This window comes from Pogoniulus pusillus, chromosome 11 (genome assembly GCF_015220805.1).
Source record: "Pogoniulus pusillus isolate bPogPus1 chromosome 11, bPogPus1.pri, whole genome shotgun sequence".
Classification (NCBI taxonomy): domain Eukaryota; kingdom Metazoa; phylum Chordata; class Aves; order Piciformes; family Lybiidae; genus Pogoniulus; species Pogoniulus pusillus.
The window spans coordinates 22,190,514-22,214,281 of NC_087274.1; the positions used below are offsets into that span (position 1 = coordinate 22,190,514).

Here is a 23,768-nt window from a genome sequence, read left to right on the forward strand (position 1 = left end):
TTAAATTATGGTACTTAGCAGGATTGTTATTTCTTTGAGATTGTCGCCCTAATGCTAGTACTGTGTCATTTATAATTCCATCAGACGTTTCATTTTGGTGTGTTAGAGTGTACCTGTGAGGACTGGAATTCCAGCTGCTCTTGGGCATCCTGGATTATAGTTTGTGTGAGTGCAGGTTTGGTTTGGTTTGCTTTCTGTGTCCTTCAGTAAACACTTCACAACTGTGTTTGCATGTGGTGCTGGTCACTGTGACTGCTCAGTGAGTTTTTGTAACTGAATTTATATAGAAAGAAAAACCCATTGGGGAGGGTGTTCTCCTCTCAGTCATTTTCTTATTTCTCCATGTTTTCAAGAAATAGCTAAAGTGATATTTCACTTCAAATTAATAGCTTTAACTTAATAAGGGAGAAAAACTAATCACCATTAAAATGCAGCACCAGCTATTATTACTCTGCTTTAACAAATCTTCTCATACATTTGATTTGTTATGTCCTCATAGGGAAGCATCAGCAGTAAAGTGTACATGACAGTGAGAAAGTAAACACATGCTTGCAATCAAATTAATGTATTTCATCTGTCTTCAACTAATAACAATCTGTCATGCTATCTATCTGAGAAGGGGCATAAACAGTTTATTTTGTGTTTAGAATAACTTCCTGGAGGTAGTTAATGTGACATGTAGTTTGTCTGACATGAGTATAACCAGATCAACACTCTAGATGTTTTCTTGATAACCTAAAAAAATTACTGACAAAATCTGTACTGAAACTATTATTTATATTTCAGTTTGAGCTTCCTTAAATCAGAGTAGTGGCACGGTTTGCAGGATTTCCATGAAAGAGTTTTCTTTGCTTGGCAGCTTCACAGTTTGAGTGTGAGAAAAAGATTGAATGTGTTAATAAAAAAGGAACTGCAAAAAGCTGAAATTTGCTCTCCCAACATTTAGGTTTGAATATTTAAGAAGCATGTGTTTCTAGTAGTTTAGAAGTACCAAATCCAAACTGACGTTTAAAAAGCTAGTAATACATAAAGTCTGATAATACTGCAGAGTCAGTACAATTTGTTTTCAAATTAATACTTTCTTTTTTGGTTTTCCTGCATAATTCTGGTTAGTCTTTTAGCAGAAAATGTTAGCATCAGTTTTTTTTATTTACACAGAAAGAACCTTTGTGTCTAATCAGAAAATGAAAGTACCCTTGCTTGAGGTTTGAAGTAATCAATTTAAATACACTTTAAAAACTGAGACATAATGAAAGCTCCCTCTTTAGTGGGTGAGCAGTAGGTTACTGGGAAGCTGAGTAACAAAAAGATGGGCAGGGTTTTTTGTTGCCTTTTCTCCCTATTTTCTTTGGAGTGGTGGCAAAATTAGCATTAAAACCGGATTATATTATGGCTAAAGTGGTATCCGAGAGGAGTTCCTTCTGGCCAGAGCGGTGGAGTCTACTAAGCTGTGCTCTGCTGTGGGGCAGAGATCTGATAAACTGGGTAGTAAATCCTGTTGCCCTCAGTGTTGCTCCTAGTGTTCATCATTATTTCAGATCTATACTGTATAATAGTGCACACTTGTCCCATATTAGAGAAATCCTTCTTTTATTCCCTTTTTCATGCACTTTTGCTTATATGTGGGAGAAACAGAACCTTCACACTCTGAAATGAAACTGCCTGCACTTGCTGAGCAGTGTGTGGGGATAGTTCTAACAGTATTGCTGTCTTCAGTCTGAGAGGTTTTCAGGTGCTCAGGGTAGGCTTGCTCTTTCAGAAATCAGTCTGAAGTGATACCAAAAAGATAGAACGAAAAAAACATTGTCCTATATAGCCCCTCCCCCCCCTTTTTTTGTGACCCTGGAGCATTTTCAGAAGAGAAAATACATGCATAATTTTAAGCACATGTAAATCAAATTAATAAATTATTAAAGCATTTTACTTGTCATGCCTGTGTGGGCTAATCATGATAGCTCATTATTTAAACATTATGTAATTGTATACCTTGTGTGAACAGCTGCAAATACTTTGCAGAGAGATTTAGATTTCAATTTTTTTTCCACAGCATACTATAAAAGAATATATTTTTATGTGGTACCAGAGATTAATACAGCTGTTTACTCATAACTTGAAAACTACCCTTAATTATATTAAAACATGAAGTTGTTATAATATGCATGATCCCTACAAAACTAGGTAGATGTAAATTCATTTGTTTTAATGGAAAATACTGCAGTTATCAATTAAAAAATACTTAAGCTTTGCCTGTTTAGTAGCAAACCCTCAAAGTTACTGCAGTTGCATGGAAGATGGTTGGATTTGGGTGGAGAGGCCTCTTAATGAAGTTCTGTGAATTGTCTCTTCCATGTGTCTAAACCATATGCATGAAAAGAAGGTGTTGGTGCTAGTTATCACTGGTATAACCATCTAAAGTGACTGTATAGTGCCTTATAGTTTGCAAGTGTAATCTCAGGATCCAGGAGAAGTGCCAATAAGCTATTAAGCAGACTTGCCTAATGTGCATTTTGCATGTCACTCAGCTGTTTGTGCTCTTCTGAACAAGCACTATTGCTATTTTTTCAGCTGCTTGGAAGTACCTGTACAAGTTTTATGTTTGTATTTCTTCCAAGGTTACCTGAAAGGACGATTCATGCACAATGAATTTTTTCTGACTTCAGAAAACCCTAAAAAACAACAAAACTCTAGTTTAACACAGAGTTTTTCTCTAGTGGTATTAGTGAAGAAGAAGCTGGCAGCCCTGTGGGAATGGGACATAAATAGCCTGGGTTGCAGCCTTTACATTCTGCATAAGTGATGTTCTATTGTCTTTATAGAGTATGTGCAGTTATTTGCTTGTGTGACAACAGTTAAATCACAGTATGCTGTTATTACATTTTTGGCATGTTGGAAGATTACAAAACCAGAACATTCATCATTCCTCTAACCATTGATATATATTTAAAATACTTACTGGCTTTGTGTTTGTACTCTTATATCAATCTGGTAAAATGTTACACGTTTTAGTAGAGCCTTAATGTTAAGACAGTACAGCTGTGGGATTTGCTATCACACTTTACTCCTTGAGGCAGACTTTGGTGAGCTCACTAAAATGGATTAGAACAAATACAGTGAAGTAGATCAGCTAAAGAAGTTTTTTTAGGCTGCTTGACTGTTTTTGACACATTTGTGTTGTGATGGACTGGAAATGATCATTTGTCCCTGCACAGTGGTGCTAGGTAGCTTGCTGCAGGCCTTTTTTGTCTAATGGAACGGCACATACATATCTAAATACTGTAAGTGAAACAAACGTGGCATTAATTTATTTATCATGAGTGGTTTCAGGGTCTCAAGTCAAAACCAGCAGAATTATTCACTCAAGACTGAATTGCTGCTGAATGACTGCCTGGGTAGTGTGTGGAGCACCCATTTGTGTTCTGTCTAGCACTTTCTAGTGTTTTTCCGTTCTGTCCCTGCTACCCTTAAACAAAACTCTCAGTGGCTTGCTCTCGAGACAAGTTATACAGAGATTGGAATTTGAATATTTAGGTTGTCTCAAGTGTTTACTTAGACTTTTTGTACTGCTTGGTATCAAGCTTTGCAGTCATTTAACATACAGTTTTCTGGCTTGAGTTAGCACTATCAGCTTTTCGTTGCGAAGTGATGTGTGGCAGCAATTCAAAGGATGAAGAGATTAGTTTTTTGTATACATCACCTGAAGATGTGACCCAAACAAATTTCTCTGGTCCTAACTTAAATTGACTATTTTCTTCTTTTCTTGTTACTTTGTCTCCAAAGAGGTGACAGTGTTTGCATCCTTCTCCTCACCTAAGGTCTGCAGTGTTCTTCTTAACCTGTTTTTCTTTTCAAATCTTCAGGAATGCCTTAAAGGGAGGATCCTTGGGATTTCTGTGGGAGTTCATGCTTATGCCCTAGATTCTGTTTCATTTTTTCACCTCACCAGGTTTCTGTTTAGTTTCACCTACAAGCCAAACTGGGCCACGAGATGCAAGTAAGCCTTACATCAGGCACTGATGGTTTCATCTTCAAGAGGAGACTTTCAGTTGCATCTGTCTGGCTTGGTGGAAGTCATGTCTGAATTCCTGAAGCTCCTAATCTATTTTTGTTGTGCCAGTATCTTTACGAGATACACGTGCATACAAACACACATAGATCTATTAGTTAGCGAGCAGCAATTTCTCTTGCTAACTGTACTTGAGATCACTCTTCACACTAGACAAGGTTAAAGGTGAATGTTTAGTTTTATTTTAGAGAAACAAAAAGTTGGGCTCCTTGCTACTTAGAAACAGTTGCAGAGCAGGAATATTAAGGGAATGGAGATAATTTGTGGGGAATGTTCTGCAACTATGTATGTGGGTTTTTTTTGGTAGTTGTTGCAGGAGCTGTGTCAGTGTGTTCCAGGTGTAAAAATGAACAAACTACAGCAGCCCATGTTGTGGATGCTTTTTTTTAACGTTTTAGAAAGGGACTTAGAAATTACTCTGAGGGATGCTAACCCTTTTTCTGTCCTAATGAGGCCAGTCACAGAAACAGTACTATGACCTATCTCCTACTCACCTGTTGTTTGTGCTGTCCCTCTGTTTCCCCTGATTTCAGTTTCATTTGGTTTATTTAAGTGTTTAAATTAATGCAGATCTACAAAGTGGTTCCTCTGTAGTCAAGGAATTAGCAGTGTACTATGGCATTTTAACTACTGCTTTGCTAACTTACACTTTAACTGCTGCCTTTCCTGCCTGCTGGTCCTGTTTTGAAGAGCTGTAGAATATTAGAAATGAGAGATCAAAGAAATGCTCACTGCATTCTGTAAACCCTACACATCTTGGGCTTGCTTTAGCTTCTTTTAGGTTGGACTGGATGATCTTGGAGGTCTCTTCCAACCTGGTTGAATCTATGATTCTTGTGATCAGAGGAGATAATTTAGTAATGTAGATCTCTTATATCCAAGCCCTGAACACAAAGTACTCGTTTGTAACATGTACTTCAGAGATTCATTGTTTGCAAAGAGTTAATTCTGTTTTGACTTTCTTGAGAATAAAATCCCTATGTCTCCTTTAGACATCCCATTGTGAATTTCTAGCCATCAATTTATATTCTACTTGGTATTAATTTTTACCCTGGGTTGTCATCTTCCTCACTCCCTTTGGATGAAGATGACTGTACTGTCTGGCACATAAATTTCACCTTGGGCCTTTTGCTAAATGTTTGTGTTTGATGTGTATCCAAGTCTTGCAGATTCTTTCTTTGAGACCTTTGTTAGATATGGTCTATCATAAGCATTACCACAGTTCAAATGTCCTTATTTCACATCTTAATTTCACTAATTCCTTTTTCTTGGCCAGTGCAATGTTATCTAATCATTTAGAGTATTCTGCAAGATCATTTTCCTGGTCTGTAAAATCAAGCTGTATTTATGTATCTGATTCTCCTTCTTATGTGTCTTTGCCTTTTAACTTTTCATGGCTTAAATGCATTCTAGTATTGTCCTTCATCTCAAGATATCCCTGCTGTTAATTGGCTCATCACATGAGCCCACACTGACTAGCTGTTAATTTTCTTTCCATAAAGTCCCCTCATTCTTTATAAACATCATCTTTAAAAAATGATTTTTCTCCTCCAAATCCCTCCTTAAAAGTCTTTCTGATGTGATGTCTAAATAAAAACTGGACAAGACTTATCTCTTGGTGTCTTAAGAATTCTGTCTGTCTAGCTGACTAGCATCAGATGTTCAAGAAAAAGGACTGGAGGGTAACTATTCAAACTATTCGCTGTGTGTTTTCTGATCTTCAGTAACTGTCTGTGATTGTGCCCTTAGCCTGTGGCAGTGCAGAGTAATTTGTGTTAGCGTAGTCATCTTTCCTTGACTGCAGACTGCAGCTTTCTGGAATTAAATATTTATTAATGCTTGAAACCCTTTTCTTGTACTCACACTGTGCCCTCTTTCATTGAGAGCTAATGTAACATGAATTGCCTCGCATTTACTGTGGGCTGGGAGTGTGCACATGGACAGTTACCTGGCAGTTATCTCAAATAACAGTAACCGTACAGTTCACAGCGGACTGCCCAGGATTCAGACGGCATAAGGTGAAATGCTTGGAAGTGGGGAGAGGGTCTGAGAATTACAGAAAGCTCAGAAACATAATTTTGCCTTTATTTCCTCTTCCAGTCTTTTAGAGCCTTAGGATCTTGTGTGCTTTTAATTTCTCTGCAATAGTGAAGTGTATACTCCACTGGTCATATTTCATTCTTGATGCTTCTTCAAACAGAAAAACAGAGGTGTTTGAGGGTTTGATTTCTAGTATGGCATTTTCGTCCTGAAAATTCAACAGAATCTTAGCCTGCTGTTGTGTCCTTCCACTCCCTGTGCTTCACTTCATGGTGAAGAGAGTTTGAGAGCAACCACTTGTGAGCTTGTTTTTATGGACTTACGTGAGAATGTTGTGCTATTCTAGAGGGATACAGTGTAAATGCTATTTATTCATCTTTATTGCAATAACATGTAGGCTTATGAAGTTTGGGTACTGCTGAAGAAATACATTGAGTAAAATTTGCAGGTAAAGTTAATGTTCCTTTAAGAGCTCATCAGATAAAAATAATGAACATATATATTTCTTTTTCCCCCTAAAGTGATCTTACCATTGTGTTTTCCAAGCTGCACTTAAATCTAATAGGTGAAAAGTAAAGAAATAATAGCTAATAACTATATATATATATATACATATATATTCTAAGTGTTTTCAGCAGAGACTCTCTTCTGTTAGTTATGTTTTAGAGAGAATTAGAACAGCTGTTGTGTAGAATGCATGAGTTTTAAACAAAGTTCTTACTGGGTTTGAGTTTTAGTAAATGTATTTGTTCTTTTGTGTGTGTGTAGCTATCCTACGTTTAGTGTTATGAAAAAGTGTACTACAGACATTAGTGTTAATAGCTTAGTATTTTAGTCCTTCACAAATTAATGCTTGTGGTAACTTGGGTGATTTTAGGCCTGTTCTTATAAACAAGGTCTTACTGATGTGCAAGAAACAGTAATATGTAGCAAAAACTCCACGTTAACCAAGGTAAGCAATATAAATGGGGTGTAGGAATCCCCTGTTAGCCTAAAAATCTCCAAGAGAAAGTCTCCAGAGCCTACAAATTAAAGACCTCCAATATCATTTTAAAATAAAGCCTTTTATGTAGTAGGAGAGCATTTTTCCAGCTGATAATCAAATGACACTATTATGCAGGCTTCCTAGATTTGCAAATTTACAAGTTTTTACAAGTCAGTTGGGTCCCTTCCTCAGGAAATCAGTTTAAGGTTTTTTTTTCCTGTATTGACTCAAAGAGCCTGGTTGTCCTTAAATCCTTCTGAATATATTTGCCTTATAATTTGACGGCATTGAGTCAACACCCGAATAGGAACTGTAATGCAATAAAAAGAGAAACTGTTCAATATAGTTTCCAGTTACCTTGAGATCAGATTTGGAGAAACTGGAATGTACACAATAAAACCTGTGCAAGACTTGAGTGCCATGTTGTTTTGGAAGCAGCCAGTGCTTTTCAACATAAAATAGCATCGGGAAGCTTTGCTCTGCTTCCAGTGGTTGTGAAGTGATAAAAATGAAAATGCCTGTGACTCTTGAAATATGCATTTTACTGGGTTTAATTTTCTGAACTGTGCCTTTGTGGAATCAAAAGCTTCATGTACAAGTAACTAAGCATCAGTGTTTTCCCTCACTTCATTTTTTATTACCCTGAATACTTTTGCTCTCCCATGTTCTGCAATAAAGTTCTGTATAACTCACTTACATTTTGTGCGTAGAAAAGATGTGTAGGTTCAGATGTGCTTGGTGAGCTCCATTTTGTAAGTAAAAAGGCTTCAAGATTTCGCTGGAATCTCCAATATGTATCAAGCCTTCAAACAGAATGTGTGAATATTTAGATGCATTAGCAGTAAAGTTGCTGCAAGTCGTTTGTGTGCATCCAGGAATAAATTTGACCTCTGTTTCAGGTAATAACTTGTTGTATTTGATGATACAATTTTAATTGTTCTTTCAGTTACAATTACCTTTTAGTTTTGCCCAGAAAATTAATCTGATGTCATTCCTTATTTTTATTTTGGCAAATGATTATGAAAAGAGAGAAATTCGTATTTGTATACATCTTTTAAAGAAGAGATTACACCTGACGTGTTTCCAGTGAATAACTTCTAAGGCAGGTAACTAAAAGGACTCCATTGCAGTAATTTTTCCTGTCTTCAACTTGCTTTTAGTTGACTTGGAACATATGCGCACGGTGAAAGTTGACAAGCACCAGCGATTGTGTCAGGAAAACAATTTCAGTAGCCATTTCGTGTCGGCCAAGACAGGAGATTCTGTAAGTAAGACAAAAGCCTTTGAAGTCTGGTACAGGTCCCCTTTTTTTTTTTTTAATACACCAGTAATTTTATACTTCACCTATCAAACCATTGAGAACTTTGGCTGCAGCAGCTTCTTTTTCCCTACCTAGCTGCTTGAAAAACCAATCTTTACGTGATTATACTTTATATAATTACACTACTTCTCATCTGATTTGCAGTCTGAGGTGTAGATTTTGGGTATGTGTCTCGTAAGACGTGTCTGGAGAACAAGTCTTGTGAGGAGCAGCTGAGGAAAACTCGGAGAGTTTAGTTTGGAGAGGAGGAGGTGGCGAAGGTGAGATGTTACTGCTCTCTGCAGCTTCCTCGAAGGAGGTTGTAGTGAGGTTGGGTTGGTCTCTTCTCCCTAGTATCACCTGATAGAAGGAGAGTAAATAGCCTTGAGTTGTGCCAGGGAAGGTTTAGATTGGATATTAGGAAAAACTTATTTACTGAAAGTGGTCAGGCACTGAACAGCCTGCCCTGGGAAGCTGTGGAGTCACCATCTCTGGAGGTGTTCAAAAAGTGTGTAGACATGGCCCTTCAGAACATGCTTTCATGGCCATGGTGGTGTTAGCATGATGGTTGCACTTGATGATCTTAGGGGTCTTTTCCAACCAAAATAATTTTATGATTCTATGACTTTAGTATGGAAATAGTCCAGGTTATGCATGAGCATGAAAAAAGAGACCATCTGGATCCATGTTTGCTGTTAGCCTGTAGTTAAAAGTATTTCATCATTCCCGATGGAGTCCCCAACTATAGCCCATCAATATAGAAACTTTCACAGTTTGGTAGTATCACAAGAAGACCGTGTTGCAATGGAAGTTTTCAGTATGGGTCCTGAGCCGTGAGACACACTCCCTCTGCAGGTCCATTGAAATTCAAACATTCTGGTATTCGTAATGCTTTGCAGAGCACATTTTTGAACAGTCTTTTTGCCTCTGAACTAACTAGCTTATTTGTTTTAGTTGGAAGTGTATGGAAGAAAAAGATTCTTTCTCAGTTGACTGTATCAGTCAAATTAAGTCACGTTGTGGTGTTTTGCTTGATTTCTGTCATATATGCCTCATGACTTTGTCATTCCCATGAAACAATCCTGTATCTGTCTCCTTAATATTACTTATGACAGCATTATTTATTTTTGTGTTATTGAATGGTAACACCACGTTCAATTACCTGGAAGTATAATTCTGTAACACAAATGGAATAATTTGTTTTTTTAAGATCTTTGATGAAACTTCTACGTTGGACTGCCTGATTTCATAGGATAATACTTTTTCTGTGAAGTCTGACAATATTGCTGTTACAAATGCAGTGAGTCATGAATCTGCTTATAGTTTGTGTTAAATCCTTGGCACAGTCTTTTTGTTTAAAGTGTGAAATTGTAGGAGTTCTCTGCATGCGGAAAAACCTTATAATGCTTCACTCAGTGAAATGTGCATCTGATAAAATTTATTCTTTTCTCAAGAGAACAGCCTTTTTGTGGGATTAGGTAATAGGAAGAAAAAGCAGTTCTTTTTATAAGGTTGATGTTTAATATTACAAATTGTGAAGATATCTTCATTATGTCTTTTTAGATGATTCATGAATTGCAGCAGCATCCTGCTGTATAAAATAATTGTGTTTTTACTTACTGCTTAAAATCAAAAATAAACCTGAAAATATTAACCACATATCTGTTCAAGTGTCTACTAACAAAATGTGTAGTTTACAGTAGTTAATTTTTAGTTTCAGTATGGATGTAAATTAACTCTGTCACTGTTAGCACACACTAACCTTTCCAAATCTTCATTTGCTTGGGTGCTAGTGCAGGAAAGACAGAGTATTTGCCCTAGGCAGTTATTCAAGAGGAGGTCATCCATTGCTACTGTGGATATAGACTTAGAGTTAAGATAAATGACTTGTTGTGTTTACCTCTGATATTTCCAACAGCCTTATTTGCAAAAGACAATTTTATATATGTAGAAAAGCCCAGATGTCTCCTTAGGGGAGAAAAGGAGTAGAGCAAACTCTCTTACTGTCCATCAAATTACATAACTAAAGCATTGAAATTGTGCCTGCTGTTCTGTGCACAAAGCATCCTCTTGGCAGGTGGTCTAGCTCAGTACACCTGAAATCCTGGTGTGGGTTAAAGTAGGTCTCTGGTAAAGGTAGGCATTTTCAGGTTTTCCTTTCTTGCTGTGTGGATGCTAGTTGAATAGATCAGCACAAGATCAAGGAGTCCAGAGGAGAGAACTTATTTTGGAAGCAACCACGTTTTTTGATTGTGCCACTAATTTTCATCTCGGGTGTAAGAAAAAATTGTATAAATCGAATTTTCATTGAAAGTTACTAAAAACTGTTACACAGGCCTTACCTTTTGAGGGTGGCAGCTGCAGGCTGAAATGCAGTGTTTGTTGGTAGTTTAGATTGTGAACCTAATTGAATAACTGTGTAGATATACTGTGTGCTTGACAGTAGTGTTTAGCAGCAATGCAAGCTCCTCTTTAACTGCTGTTCTTTAATCTCAGTTAAAATGCATCTGCCTCAACAGTAAGATTGGCAAACTGGATTTAGATGAAGTAAAGGAGCAATATATATTGGTGTTAAACATCAGTGAATACCCCTATTTGTATTTTATAGCACTGAATAGTATTTGTGAGGTGGGTTGTGTAAAAGGTTGTTTAAACTTGGGTCCCTGGAGGCAGAGTAGAAATGTTGCTTGACAGTGCAGCATAATGTTCATTCCTGGTACTATTGTTGAGTTATATTTTCCAATTTTTAAACAAAATTGATTGTACCAGATGAGGTTATTTTCAGATCTGTTTTGTGCAGGTCATAATTTTGTGTATTTCATTGTTTACAGTTCAAGAATGGTTTGGTGTATTGGAAACAACCTCAAGGATATCTGTTTTTAATCATTTAAGTGAAATTTAATTTTTTTTCCCCATAGGTCTTCCTGTGTTTTCAGAGAATTGCTGCTGACATACTTGGCATCAAATTAAACAAAGCAGAACTGGAACAATCACAGGTGATTTTGCACAACTACATGTTCGTTCTTAATATTTTATCTAGCATTTAAAAAGAAAATCTCATTGCACATTAATAACTGTTCTTTAAAGCAAGCTGCATCTGTTGCTCTGAAAATAATTCACTGCAGCTTTTTCTGAATATGACAAATCCTTATTTATCCAGGACAACTAGCTTTCTGAAACAAGAAAATCTATATTCAAAAAATCAAGAAAAAACTTTAGTTTGAGATGTCTTTGCTTAAAAACACTACTTAAAATTAGTTTAGAAATGTAAACGTTTTTATGTGTGTCCATATGCAGGCATCATGGAAGGTACTCATATATATATACACATTTACTGTACATTGATATCAGATACAGTTTCTGTGACAACTGTTCTTAATTCTTCAAGTGTTTAAAAACAGTTTCACCTTAGAACACCATAAATGTTAAGCTTCTGTGTCTGGAAGTGCTCTAAATTGATCTTCATTGCATTCATACAGGAGAAAATACTACTTGTCATTCAGAGAGTCAGGAATTAACTATGTTAACTCCTATTTTTCATTAATCTGAGATTTTAGTGTTCATCGTGAGCCTGTGTAATACAGGACTCAGAAGTCTGTATCTGCCTCAGGGACTTTGTAAGGTTATATTTCCCATTTTATTCTGATGGTTCAATACACCCATTCTCAGTGGCAGGCAGACCTGAGGAATTGTGCCTGGGTAGCTATTACATTTCTCTGGCATCTGCAGTTATTTTTCTCACTCACCAGTCCCAAATACAATCTCTCCCTAAAGGAGCTGCATAGTTTCTGCCCTTGCATTTTTGCGTTTTGTTCATTGCATTTTGAGTGTTACTTTGGGGGTTTTATGCCATTTCCTCTGCAGTAAGAAAGGGCTGAGAGAAGGAAGAATGTTTCCTAGCAGTAGGTGGGAAGGTTTGCCAAGAAGCTTGTCCCCAGTTCTCTTACACAGATTAGCGGTGAATTAGGGATGTGAATGTAGCAATTTCACTGTGAACACACAGCAAAGCCTTGCTGCATGTCCTGCTCTAAACTGGAGCAGAGCTTTGTTGCAGTTCGTGCTATTTAGTGCTTGCTTCATGCAAGGCTCTGGGAACATTGGTTTAGAACCTTATGAATGAATTGGGAAGAGATGTTTTCACTAGTTTAAAATCTTTGCATTGTAACTATATAATTAAAACGTGAGTACTTGCTTGGCTGTATCAACCACAGCTGGAAGTCACTTAAGTTTTTATCAGTGTAAGGAGATTAAAAATGTGTCAGTTGTTCAAATAAGCAAGCAAGAGTTTTTTCTTATATAACCCTTTTTCCTTTACCACCTCCTTCTTCCTAGTTCCTGCTTCTAAAAATATTTTTCCTGCCAGTAAGGCTGTGTGCAGATGTTTAAACCAGAAAGTTTTTATACAAACCCAGTTTCAATAACCTCAGAAACAAAGAGTATACTACTGAGGCAACCCTTTCTGTAAAATGATGTCTGAGCTTACAATGCAGTCATTTTAAATTTACTTGCTGAACAAAAAGCTGTTCTAGTGGTGTAATACCCTGGAACTGCTAGTGATTACCAACGTTAAACAAGTACCACAAAAGAGCTGAAACCTTTTTTTTTCTTACAGCTTGGTCTCCTGCTTTTTGAAATACACAATAAATATGTAATTTATGAAGGTGTTTTGCCAAAGCAGTGTTTACAATCTGTGATGAAGTGGTTAACTAGAAAACTGTATTGCAAATGGTAAAATATACTTACAGTGCCTACCTAACAAGCAAAGATAAGCAGCTTCAAATAGCTGCAGTTTATAGGTAAAGAAATATTGAGTGTGTCTTTTCAATAATCTTTTACTGCTAAGATTATATCCATCTATTGTTCTGAGCTCTATAATTATATTTATATAAATAATTCTACTTTCTTTGGTTGTTTAACTAGCACTGGATCATCAGTCTTAAGACCTTCTGTAATGTGGTGTTGTGTTCTAATAACTTGAATGTAAGCTTGCAGATAGGTATGCAAATACTTATGATAGATACGGGTATATAGAAAATCTAGCTTCCTAAAAAAACTCTATTTTTAAGGTGTTTTTAAAGTATGAACCTTGATATATCCCTGACTCAAAGCCAAGTTGGTATAAGCTTTAAGTAGGTTTTCTCCTACCTTAGTATTATAGTTACAGAATTAATTTAGCAAATTATGGAATGAATTTCCTCCTACCTTAGCATTAATTACAGAGTTAATGCTGTTGAGCAGCTCAATGGAGTATTTAATGTGTGCATCATACAAAACTGATATTATGCAAATTGCAGTAGGAATAGTCTAGAAGTAGTTAATGTGCATAAATTAAATACTCACTTCAGCCTACGTGTTATTATTAATGTGAATCCAAGCTAAAAGAATTGAAAAAAAAAAAAGTTAAAAAATCCCCAAACCAAGCACCTGAAAAGCTGAGAATGATAACTAGAGCAAAAGAAACCAAAACAAAAAACCCCAGACCAAACAACCTAAAACAAACAAAACCCAACCAAACAAAAAAGCCAAGAAAAGAAAATGAAGCTAGCAAATGGAATTGAACAGGAAAGAAACTTCACTGTTCACCAGTCAGGTACAGCAGGAGTCACTGCATGGTGCTGCACTGTGCATGTAGCCCAAGAGCGAGAGCTGGAGAGCAACTGCCTGATTTTGCACATCTCTGCTAATGGAGCACAGTTTCAGTCTACTCTAAACAAGCAGCAGTTCTTTGTTACCAGTAAAATGTTTGCTTCCTTTGAGAGAGCTGTTTTGAGTGGGTTGTAGGAGTTGCCCCAGTTTAAGTCAGTGAGAAACCAATGGGAATTCTATTGGAGTTTCTGTCTCTTAGCTGGATCTTAAGGTTCATTGTGGTATGGAATCAAATACCCTGGTCACTTCTTCAGACAGAGAAGGAAAAGTCTCTACATAAACTTGGAAAAGGAAAGCTTTAACCTTCATATCCTCAGGGGGATGAATAGAAGGACATTTCTTGAGGCAAGTTTATGAGTCTGCAGTGGGAAAGCCTAAGTGAAGTAGTGTGTAGATGCTGTTTCCCAAAAGCTGGTCTCTTGGCTGGAAAGAGGTGGTGTTAGATGATGTTGCCATTACTGGGTTTCTGGTTTACCACAGACCTTTTTTATGACAGATACAAGTCCCTTAGTATGGTGGTAGTGTTTTGGGGTTTTTTTAATTTCCAACTGCAAAATGGGCACAGGCTTCCTTAAATTACAGAGCAGTTATGTGAATGCGTTCCTTAACATTTTAAGGCATTTAATACTCTGGCTATTGGACTGTAATAGTAGATAGATAAATAGGTGGATGCTAGCTAAATGCCATAAAAACTCAAAAGCAATATGGTAGTGTGACTCATCCTTAAATCAGTTAAATGTGCAAGTGTTGACTTGGGTTTAAACTTTATAGAAAGAGTAAAATACTTGTTGCATGTTAGTAAAAAACTAGCTGGACTACAGCTTTGAATTTCCCATACTTTGTGGAATGTGTGATTTCCTCATGAGAAAGTTGTTACTTGAATAGATTTGTCAGGGAACAACATCTGATTCAATCTAAGTGGTAACAAATTGTAAGGTGAAATACTGAGTTTGTGTAAAATGCCAACAGTGAAATGCTGTAGGTGATTTATGTTTTACTCTGTATATCTTCATTATTACTGATTGTTTAATATTGAGAATACTGTTTAAAAATTAACATTTTTCATTCTCTGCCTGAAGATCAAATTTCTTGTGTTTAAAATCAGTTGTAATTATCACAGTCACTAGAAAGAGCTTAGAAGTGACTCACAGATGGTTAGAAATAAGTAATAACTCAAACAAGTATTTGATTTTGCGTGAATGGGCTTTTGAGCTTTGATGTTTGGCAGAACTGCAGAAGTTCTAGTGAAAAGTAGGTGGGGTTCTTGGTTCCCTTCAAATTAATAGCATAACTTCTGTTAATTAACTGCAAGAAGAAGCCTTAGAAACTGAATTATTTACAGTGTATTATTATAGAAAACAGCTATATCAGTTTAAAATATGAATGCAACCCAAGTTACTGCCCTTTTGCTGGAATTTATCACTTCCACAGCAGAATCAGAAAATGGAAGGTGATCATGTGCCTTGGCCACATCAGGGTGAAGTTGAGCAGCTTAGCTTAAAGTGCCGCTGAAAGTTGTTTTTAAGTGAAGCTGCCAGACTTTGTGCTGAAGCGGATGAGGTGCAAGCACACGTTACATTCCACCAACTCTCCTTTGGCAGCAGAGGTCTCCAGCAGAGGAGTAGGACAGACATTTGGGGGTGGTAAGTTTTCAAGCTGTCTCAGCTAGAGCTACTAAACCTTGTCTGTTAACGTGCTGAGATGACTGCTAATCGAACCTTCATTTGAACAAAACTGTGGTGATACAAAGAACTAGATTACTCTATGCGTGACTGCAAAGTAAAGCATGTTTTTGAAGTGGAATGGTTCCAAACTAAGAAAATAGCAGATTCCTCAAAATACCTTCCCTTTTTAAATCGCAAGGGCCTGATGAAATTTGAGGAAATAGCTCCTTTACTAATCAAATGTTTTTCTTTCTATATTTTTCACTTTCAACCGTAGTGTAAAAACTGCATGGGGTACAGCTTTGTTCCTTGGCATTGGCAAGAGCTAGCATTTTTGTCAGCGGTGTGTAGTTTTCTCTCTCACGAAATGCCGGTTCAGCAAACGAGGGCGTGTGTGCCAACTTCGTACAGTAAAATGTTTGGCAGATAAGTCAGAGCTGGAATTCAGAGCACCTGTGCCAAGAAATGTCTCGTTATTGACAGCGGCTTGAACTGCGGTAACGATTTGCCCTAGAAAGTGGTGCAAAGAAGGCCAAGTTTTTAATTATCTTGAAGTTAGAAGAAATGTTGTAGTGGAATGGTCTTATTTAGATGAAATTCCTTTAGAAAATCCAAGTCATTTGTGATAGTCAGTTTCTTGCTACAGTGTGCCTAAGCATGGGTCACTAAACCTGCTCGTGTTTACATGATAGGATTTAGACCAGTGTTTTGAGGAACAATTAATTGCCTACTGATTGCAATTTTTTTTTCCCCCTCAGCTCTAGTCAAAAGATTGGTATGAAGAAACTAGGTCCTGTGAGGTCAGATAACACTGTTTAATGCTGAAACTCCTACTACCGCCTTACATGGGATTTGGCAACCTTTCCCTTGATAACATCAGGCTAGGAGTCCACTAAATCATGAATGTTGTCCACTAGATAAGATAATATGAATGTAATCAATTAAACTCAAGGAGAGTACATCAGCAGCTAATAAATCCATTTCCTTACCAACCAGTTCCGTTGACACTTAAGTTTTATTTAGAGACATAGTCTTTAACATAGATTGTTTAAATATTGATGCCTTCAATAATACTCATTTTATCCATTATGTATTAATCTTAAAAATATGTTGTGAGAACCATAGAATTCTGAAGTGTTTAAGAAAAAGAGAAGATTTAAATGGTCCAGTGTATCTTTCATAGCAGAGCTACCTCCTCTGTTACTTCTTGGCTGGAATTGTTCTGTGGACTTTTCCTTCCCCTTACATGAAGACCATATTACTAGTGAGAAAGCTTTCAGCAATTTTGTTTGTCTTCAAAGGGGAAAACTTATTTTTGTATGAAGTAAAGAAAAATCAAAGCTTATAGCACCCAGATGTGAGTCTGTTAATTTATGCCACTATTTTTGGTTACGTATTTAGTTACAATGCGTTTGTTAAGTACTGGAAAAGATGTATGTGTACACCTAATGCAGTTGTTACAGTTGTTGATAGGAAGCTGATTAACCACCTTTGACTTGAGTAGCACATTGTCTCCTTTTCTTCCATTGAATTCTGTTCCTTCTCTTCTTTAGTACACTTTCATTTACTGCATGTTTGATTCACTTTGATGCTTTGAAAGGGCATGTCCTTGATGAAGCTTGAGAAAGAACCCTGATGGCGATGCTTTCTGCTAGACGTGTTGCTCTTGTATCAGCATAAGACCTGAAATAGAAATGCACTTTTGTTTTGCTTCTGCATAGCCTTTTTATGCCATTCATTCATTCTCTTCAGCTACTGATCAATCTCTTTCTTTTTTTTCCTTCTCTTCTTACATTCTTCTCCTTGCCCTCTATCCATTATGTTGATACATGACTAACAGCATGTTGTCAGGGCAGAACTAGTGAACTATCCTGAAGAAGATAACCAACATCACAACACTTCCAACTGCCAGAGCAAAGTCTGCTCAATGCAGTAGTTCAGGTATTGATGGAAAACTTGGGTGTTTGGGTTTTTTTTTTTTCAAACTGCATTGCTTTTACATGAAGTAACAACTCTTACAGTAAGTTCAACTGGAAAATAGTATTTTGTATCTCTTTGCACTTACCTTACTTCACATTACTTTGGGACTCTGAGTATAATTACACGGTGTTTCTAAGAACTAGATAGGTCATAGAAATTTAGAAACACTTCATGTTACTTTGTTAGGAAGGTCCTTCACTGCTTTGTATTCAAAGTGTTACATAGCTGTCTCAAATGGAAATAGGCACAAAACTGGAACCTCATTTCCTTCTCCTCTTGTAGGAGAGACCATCTTATCAAATGATTTATGAATAGAAATGGGTAATACCTGTTGGATCAATATTGAAAAAGTATTTATGATATGTCTTCATTTAGTCTTTAGTCAATCTGTCTATCAAAGCATTTTTGCAATAGGGCTAGGTTTGAAAATTGCTTTGAATTCTGTCTGCGTGCTCTTGTGAAGCACTTGGAGTAAAGCAGGAAAGACAAATTTAAATGCAGGTACAGTTTGGGCAGTTAAATGGTGCATACCATAGTCTTTGTAAAGAGATATGGCTTTGCTATTTCCACACAAATAACTTTCATGGAAGTAAAACTATATTCATTAGTTTTGCAAAAAAAAAAAGTAATGTTCCACTTGCAGTACTGTGAAAACATAGTGAGGCACTTCCTTCTGCTTAGCAGGGATAAACCGGTGTTTAGAATGAGAATTAGTGCCTGATAAGGCTTTCTGTAAGGTAATGAGAAAAATCCTAAAGGGTGTCTGTTTGGACTAATATCTTTCAGTTCATATTACGTAGCAAAATATCTGTTGATTGCTTTGCTGCCATGAAGATTACATTTTCTAATTGTTACTGTGTTTTCTTTTATGACAGAGAGTGGTGAAGGCAGATATTGTCAACTACAGTCAGGAGCCTGTGGCAAGAACCGTTAATCCTCCTAGAAGCTCCATGTGTGCAGTTCAATGACTGTGCTGTTCTGTTTTGATACCTCCAGCAGTCTCCTACCTTGACACGGGCTCTGGGATTCCCAGGAACTTAGTTTTTACTGGTGACCATCACAACAGCGCAATTAGAGGTTTCAGAAGCGTGTTGCACCATTGTACATTGAGAAGCACCAAGGCAGTTTTTTGACTGGCTGAAGTTCAAACATGAGGCCACACACTTTGAAAAATTAAGATCTATGTTCTTTTAAATTATATTTAAATAAAGCAGTGTAACTGTGTGTATATGTTTCCTTCTATCTGACTGGTTACTGGAATTAAAAATGGTTGAAGAAGTCCTGCATTCAGAATGCTTTTGAAGACATCACAATGGAGGGATGTTTTGCCAAAGCACATAAAAAAAAAACCCAACCTTTTTTCCTCCCCTCCTGTGATCTGAACTGACACTCAGCAAAACATAAGCTGGACAAGCTATTGGTGGAATAATTTGAAGCACATAACCTCTTTTATCCGAGTATAATTTGGAAAGTATTCTATTAACACATATATATACACATAATGCGATAATGTTTAAATTGTACCCAGTAACACTGCTTGAAATAAAGTGTAATATAAAACTAGTTGCTTTTCAGAAGTCTCAGGTTGTCTCCATGGATGTTCTGAAAGATGGTAGTGTTTTTGTGTATTTTTATTACCACTTCAGCATTATTTTTGCAGTAGTAATGTGCTCATGTCTTCATGAATATAGATGAACTTCAGTCAACAGTTTGGGTTGTAAATGTTGAGTGATATATTCAACATGCATTAGAAAAACTCTTGATGGATTAACTGGGATCAGTCATTTTTAATAACTGAATGATTTTTGGCCTGGTACTCTTCTTTCTAGTTCAGACTAAATGACAAATAAAAAGCTGTCTGCTCTGTGACCAGCACATTTCTCTGTTCCTTTTCTAGCAGTCTCTTTCAGACATGAAGTTCTCTGCTGCACAGCTGAATAGAAAGCCAGGGAGAGAAAAAAACTGACTTGATTCCAAACTAGAAGTCTTTTTCTATTTTAACTTTAGGCTTTCTTATAAAGTACAACAACAACAAAAAGTACAAAATTACTGAGGCTGTGTAAAGGAAGCTTATATATTGCAAATTAAAATGGTAAGATTCTTTAGGTGAATGTCCAAGAAACTGCTTAATAGTTGGAACTGTTAAGCTATTAGTAGTTTAATAACATAGTTAAATCATTTTAGCTATGTTAAAAAACTCCAGTGTTGCAGATGGCAAAAATGTGGTGCTTTATTTTCTGTTTCAAATTCATTGAAAAGCTGAGTTTTAAACCATTCAACATGCAACGTGGTGCTAGCTTTATAACTACCTGATAATGATTTAGCATTGGAATGTGTTATCATTCAAATATGGGGAGGTCTAAGAATCAAGCTGAGATACTGGAATATTACAATACACTGAGGTAGGTGTGGATTTGCAGTGAACAATGTATTCCAGAATTCCCCTGTGTGTTCTTGCTGCTGCCCCTTGGAGTTTATGTCCCGCTGCATAACTCTATAGTTAAATGCAACTATAAGGTGAACTATTTCTTGCTCCCACCAGCCAAGAACTTCTGAGCAAACAAGTTTTTCTGAATCAGCTGATAGATTTACAAATGTATGCCTTCCAAAGCATGTGGTAAGTTTTTGTGTATGGTGTGTTTTTTTTAACCTTCAGATTTCTTGGTGTGTTCATGTCCTAAACTCTGCTCCTATGTTCAAATATTCCTGAGCGCTGCCTCTTCTCTGAGGGGATGGCTTAGCTGTGTGGCTGGAGCCATCATTCTCTAATATATGTGAGTCAACTTCACAGTCCTGCTTTCCAACTTGTATGTAGCATGGTCTGAAAAAAAAACCCCACAAACTGCTTTTCTCGTAAAAGCTTCTGTGATCTGACTTTGCCCAGAAGATTCTTTTTCCCAACTTGCAGAGCCCATTATTACCCTGAATAATGGGAGACTTTAACTCTTACATTCATTGCATTTAGGATAATCCTACAGCGTGAAGGCTTTGATACATGTCCCGGTCGAAGCTGTTTTACAGATGGATGTTACGTCTCAGTCTCATCAGGCTCTTTTATTCTCACTGCCTGTTTCTCTAGCTGTCTTTGGCTTGAGCATTCTTTTGGGGTTTATTTCCATTGATCTTTTCACCGTTTTCTGTGTCAATGCCTTGCCTCCTCTGAAGATATTTTTGTTTACATTTTCAAGCTGCTCTCATTCTTCCTCCCTAACATACAAGTGTATTATTTACTCTTAACCAGGAATCTCTTGTCTTCTGTGCCCCCAGCCCCTCCCCTTGCTGCCCCTCTTAACCTCCTCAGATTTTCTGTATTGTATACTGACTTCCACTCTCCCTGCCTTTTGCTACCCTTCCCGCCCTATTTAGATCCATTACCTGTCCACAGTTTAATCCTTACAAATGAGCTTTCCTGTTTCTGCTCAGCCCTGGGGACCCCACCTTGAGCCTTGGGATTCCAGCTGGAGTCTAAATCCTTAGCAGTGGTAGGTGCCTTTGAAGTGCTGCAGCAGCTGTGGTTGAATATTTGGGGGTGCCTTTGCCGTCACTGTAACCCAAGTTCCATCAGGCTGAGCAGAAGGGTCAGGTAATTCTGGAGGATTAAAAGCAATGTGGGAGAGGGAGTAGACACTGTTCTGCAGAGAAGGCATGGGCTGATTTGAGATGAGAGAGAGAAATCTGGTCAGAGAGGTGTGTAGTGGGTGGCAGGCAAGCCCTGTGCCCCTCTTTCTGTAGGTAATATCTCAGTAGCAACCCACTCGATTCACAGATGGTGGGGTTTAAGCATGTTCTCCATATTAATGCACTTAAAAGTTTTTTTGCAAGGTGAGAACTGGTTGAATACCGCAAACAAATGAAGTGAAATAATGCAATGCCTTCCAAAAGTGAGGTGACAGATGCTTGATGTCTTTTGACATGGGGAGCAGGGCTGGGGTAGGGAGGAAGCATATTTTTTCTTGAAGCTGAGGCCAGGTGAAGGGAATAAGCATGTTCAGACCCTGATCTTAGACAGATCTGCACTGGCGAAGTGATTTGCCTGCTCAGAGCTGTTTTAACTAATCATTTCAGTAACAGCTCCACAGCTACAATTTGTAAGAGGATGTAGTGGACACCTCGTGTCTGACTGCATGTTAGATTCCTAGTGCTTTTAAGGTGTGTGTTTGAAGTGTTACTGGACTCATGCAACGGCTTTTGTGGTTGGATGATTTGGTGGGGTCAGATTGAGCCTCTTTTACAAAGTGGTGTGATGGTATTTTCCCTTGCAACCAACTTGTTGTGAGTGCCAGAACCTATGGTAACTTCACGATCTCTCTGAACACACTGTTCTTTTGACAGTTCATAAAAGTTAGGAGAGGACAGGGGGCTTCTTTGGTCACCAGAGTAACCTTAAGAAACTAGATTCAAAGGACAGGTAGGATGTCACTAGAAAAATGAGAAGTGTGCTCTTTTGAGAAAAGTGAGGATGTCTGTGCCATTGCTAGACATCTATTTACCAAAACCCACTGTTCTTGAAGCACTGTTTGTGTTTTACTGGAAAGAAGGGATTTTGGATCAGAGAGCTCCTTTTAAATGCTTGTTTGCACTGGCAAATGTACCTGACAGTGAAATTGGTAACCATCATTCACTGACAACTTTGTAATGGAAAGTAGCTTGATGATACTTGAAGACATTTTGTTTTCTAATAATGGTGGCAATATAAGGTTTTTTTTTTTTGTTGTTGTTGTTTGTTTGTTTTTCCTTCTGACAGTTATGTTAGGAAAATGGCTGCTTTTTCACAAGGGAAGATTTGTAACCCTTGCATGGCCTTTTCATATAGCTTGTAGTGGAGAGTAGTGCTTAGAAAGTGTCCCTGTTCTATATGTCACTGCAAAGACAAACTCTGTACCTATGCCACACTTGGCTCACTGCTCTCAGCTGGCCTCAAAGCTGCAACTGACTGAAAGCAAAACAAAATCCCCCATGGCTTTGTTGTCTTCAACCCTTTCAAAATAAATCATGCTATATCTGCCTAGAACAGTATGAGCCTATTTGTTTCATCATTACCAGGAGGCTAACATGCTGTTCCTTACCATAGTTAACAGCTTTATATTATTGGGTGTTTTCTGCAGGAGACTCATTTCCTATTTAGAACACTTGCATTCATTTCTGATGTAGCTTGAAGGTTTGCATGATGGGCCTGATGTGTTTAAAGCTGCAGTGAGTTTAATTAGAAATTACATTTATGAAGCTTGATGTGATTAACAGCTTTACCTTCTTGAACTGGAGCATCATTTCCCAAGCTAAAAGGCTGTACTACAATGTTGTATTTTCTTTCTCAGCCCAAGTATTACTGCTTAACATATCATCTGATTTCTTGAGGCTGCCTTTATTTGAAACCAGCTCCTAGCCACTTAAAACGTCAAAGTAGCTGAATGCTGCTGAAAATGAAAAGCCAAAATGTATCCATGTTTGCACAGGGGTAATGGCATACATGTGAGATTAAAACTGCAGTCCAGATAATTATCCATAGGAAGCAAATTTATACTCTTATTTCAGATGCTATGAATAGAATGTGATTAGAATTTAATGTGCTGTAGTTTTATTTGCAAAATACACAGGTCTTACATAAAACCTCTCTTTATAAAGCACTCTCCAGAAGCCTTAGGGATCCCTGTTTAACTTGCAAATGCCGAAGTTTGATCTTCCCCAAATAGAAGATAGTGAAGCTCCTGAGTTCCATGAACTGATTTCTATTTTCAGCTTCCCATAGAGAGCTGACTGTTCAGCCAAATTAAACTTCCCCCCCCTCCCCTTCTCCCTACTCCACTTCATCTTCGTTCATTTTGGCACCATTTTGAACTGGAAAGCTTCCAGTTAGTTAATTGGCCATTTGCCTTGTTTTATGTGGGGGTGATGTCAAGTGCTGAAATAACCAATTGACTGAAGGCAATCTTGTTTCAAAGGTTGGTCAGAACCAAGCCTCAGAAGGTCCTAATTTCAGGTTTGTTTTGTATTTAACCGCTGCACAACGTTCCTTATCCAAGTGGCCAAACCTCACAGAAGAATATAGTTTTGAGGTCAGGAGCACGTGTTTGCTCAGGTACCTCGTGTAGA

The 23,768-nt window shown here is 37.5% G+C and overlaps 1 protein-coding gene across 2 annotated transcripts in view; it reads left to right on the plus strand.

Annotated features, from left to right (window-relative positions):
- The window catches only part of RAB28 (RAB28, member RAS oncogene family), a 52,849-nt gene extending 33,302 nt beyond the window's left edge, over positions 1-19,547 (plus strand). Inside the window, exons 5-8 of one of the 2 annotated variants that reach the window (XM_064151437.1) lie at positions 8,249-8,352; positions 11,307-11,384; positions 17,539-17,639; positions 18,554-18,639. In XM_064151437.1, the coding sequence (XP_064007507.1) occupies positions 8,249-8,352; positions 11,307-11,384; positions 17,539-17,634 (278 nt within the window). In that variant the 3' untranslated portion in view covers positions 17,635-17,639; positions 18,554-18,639. Of the gene's footprint in view, positions 1-8,248; positions 8,353-11,306; positions 11,385-17,538; positions 17,640-18,553 lie in introns of both variants that reach the window. The other variant, XM_064151438.1, reaches the window with a different exon arrangement.
- Positions 19,548-23,768: the final 4,221 nt, after the last annotated feature.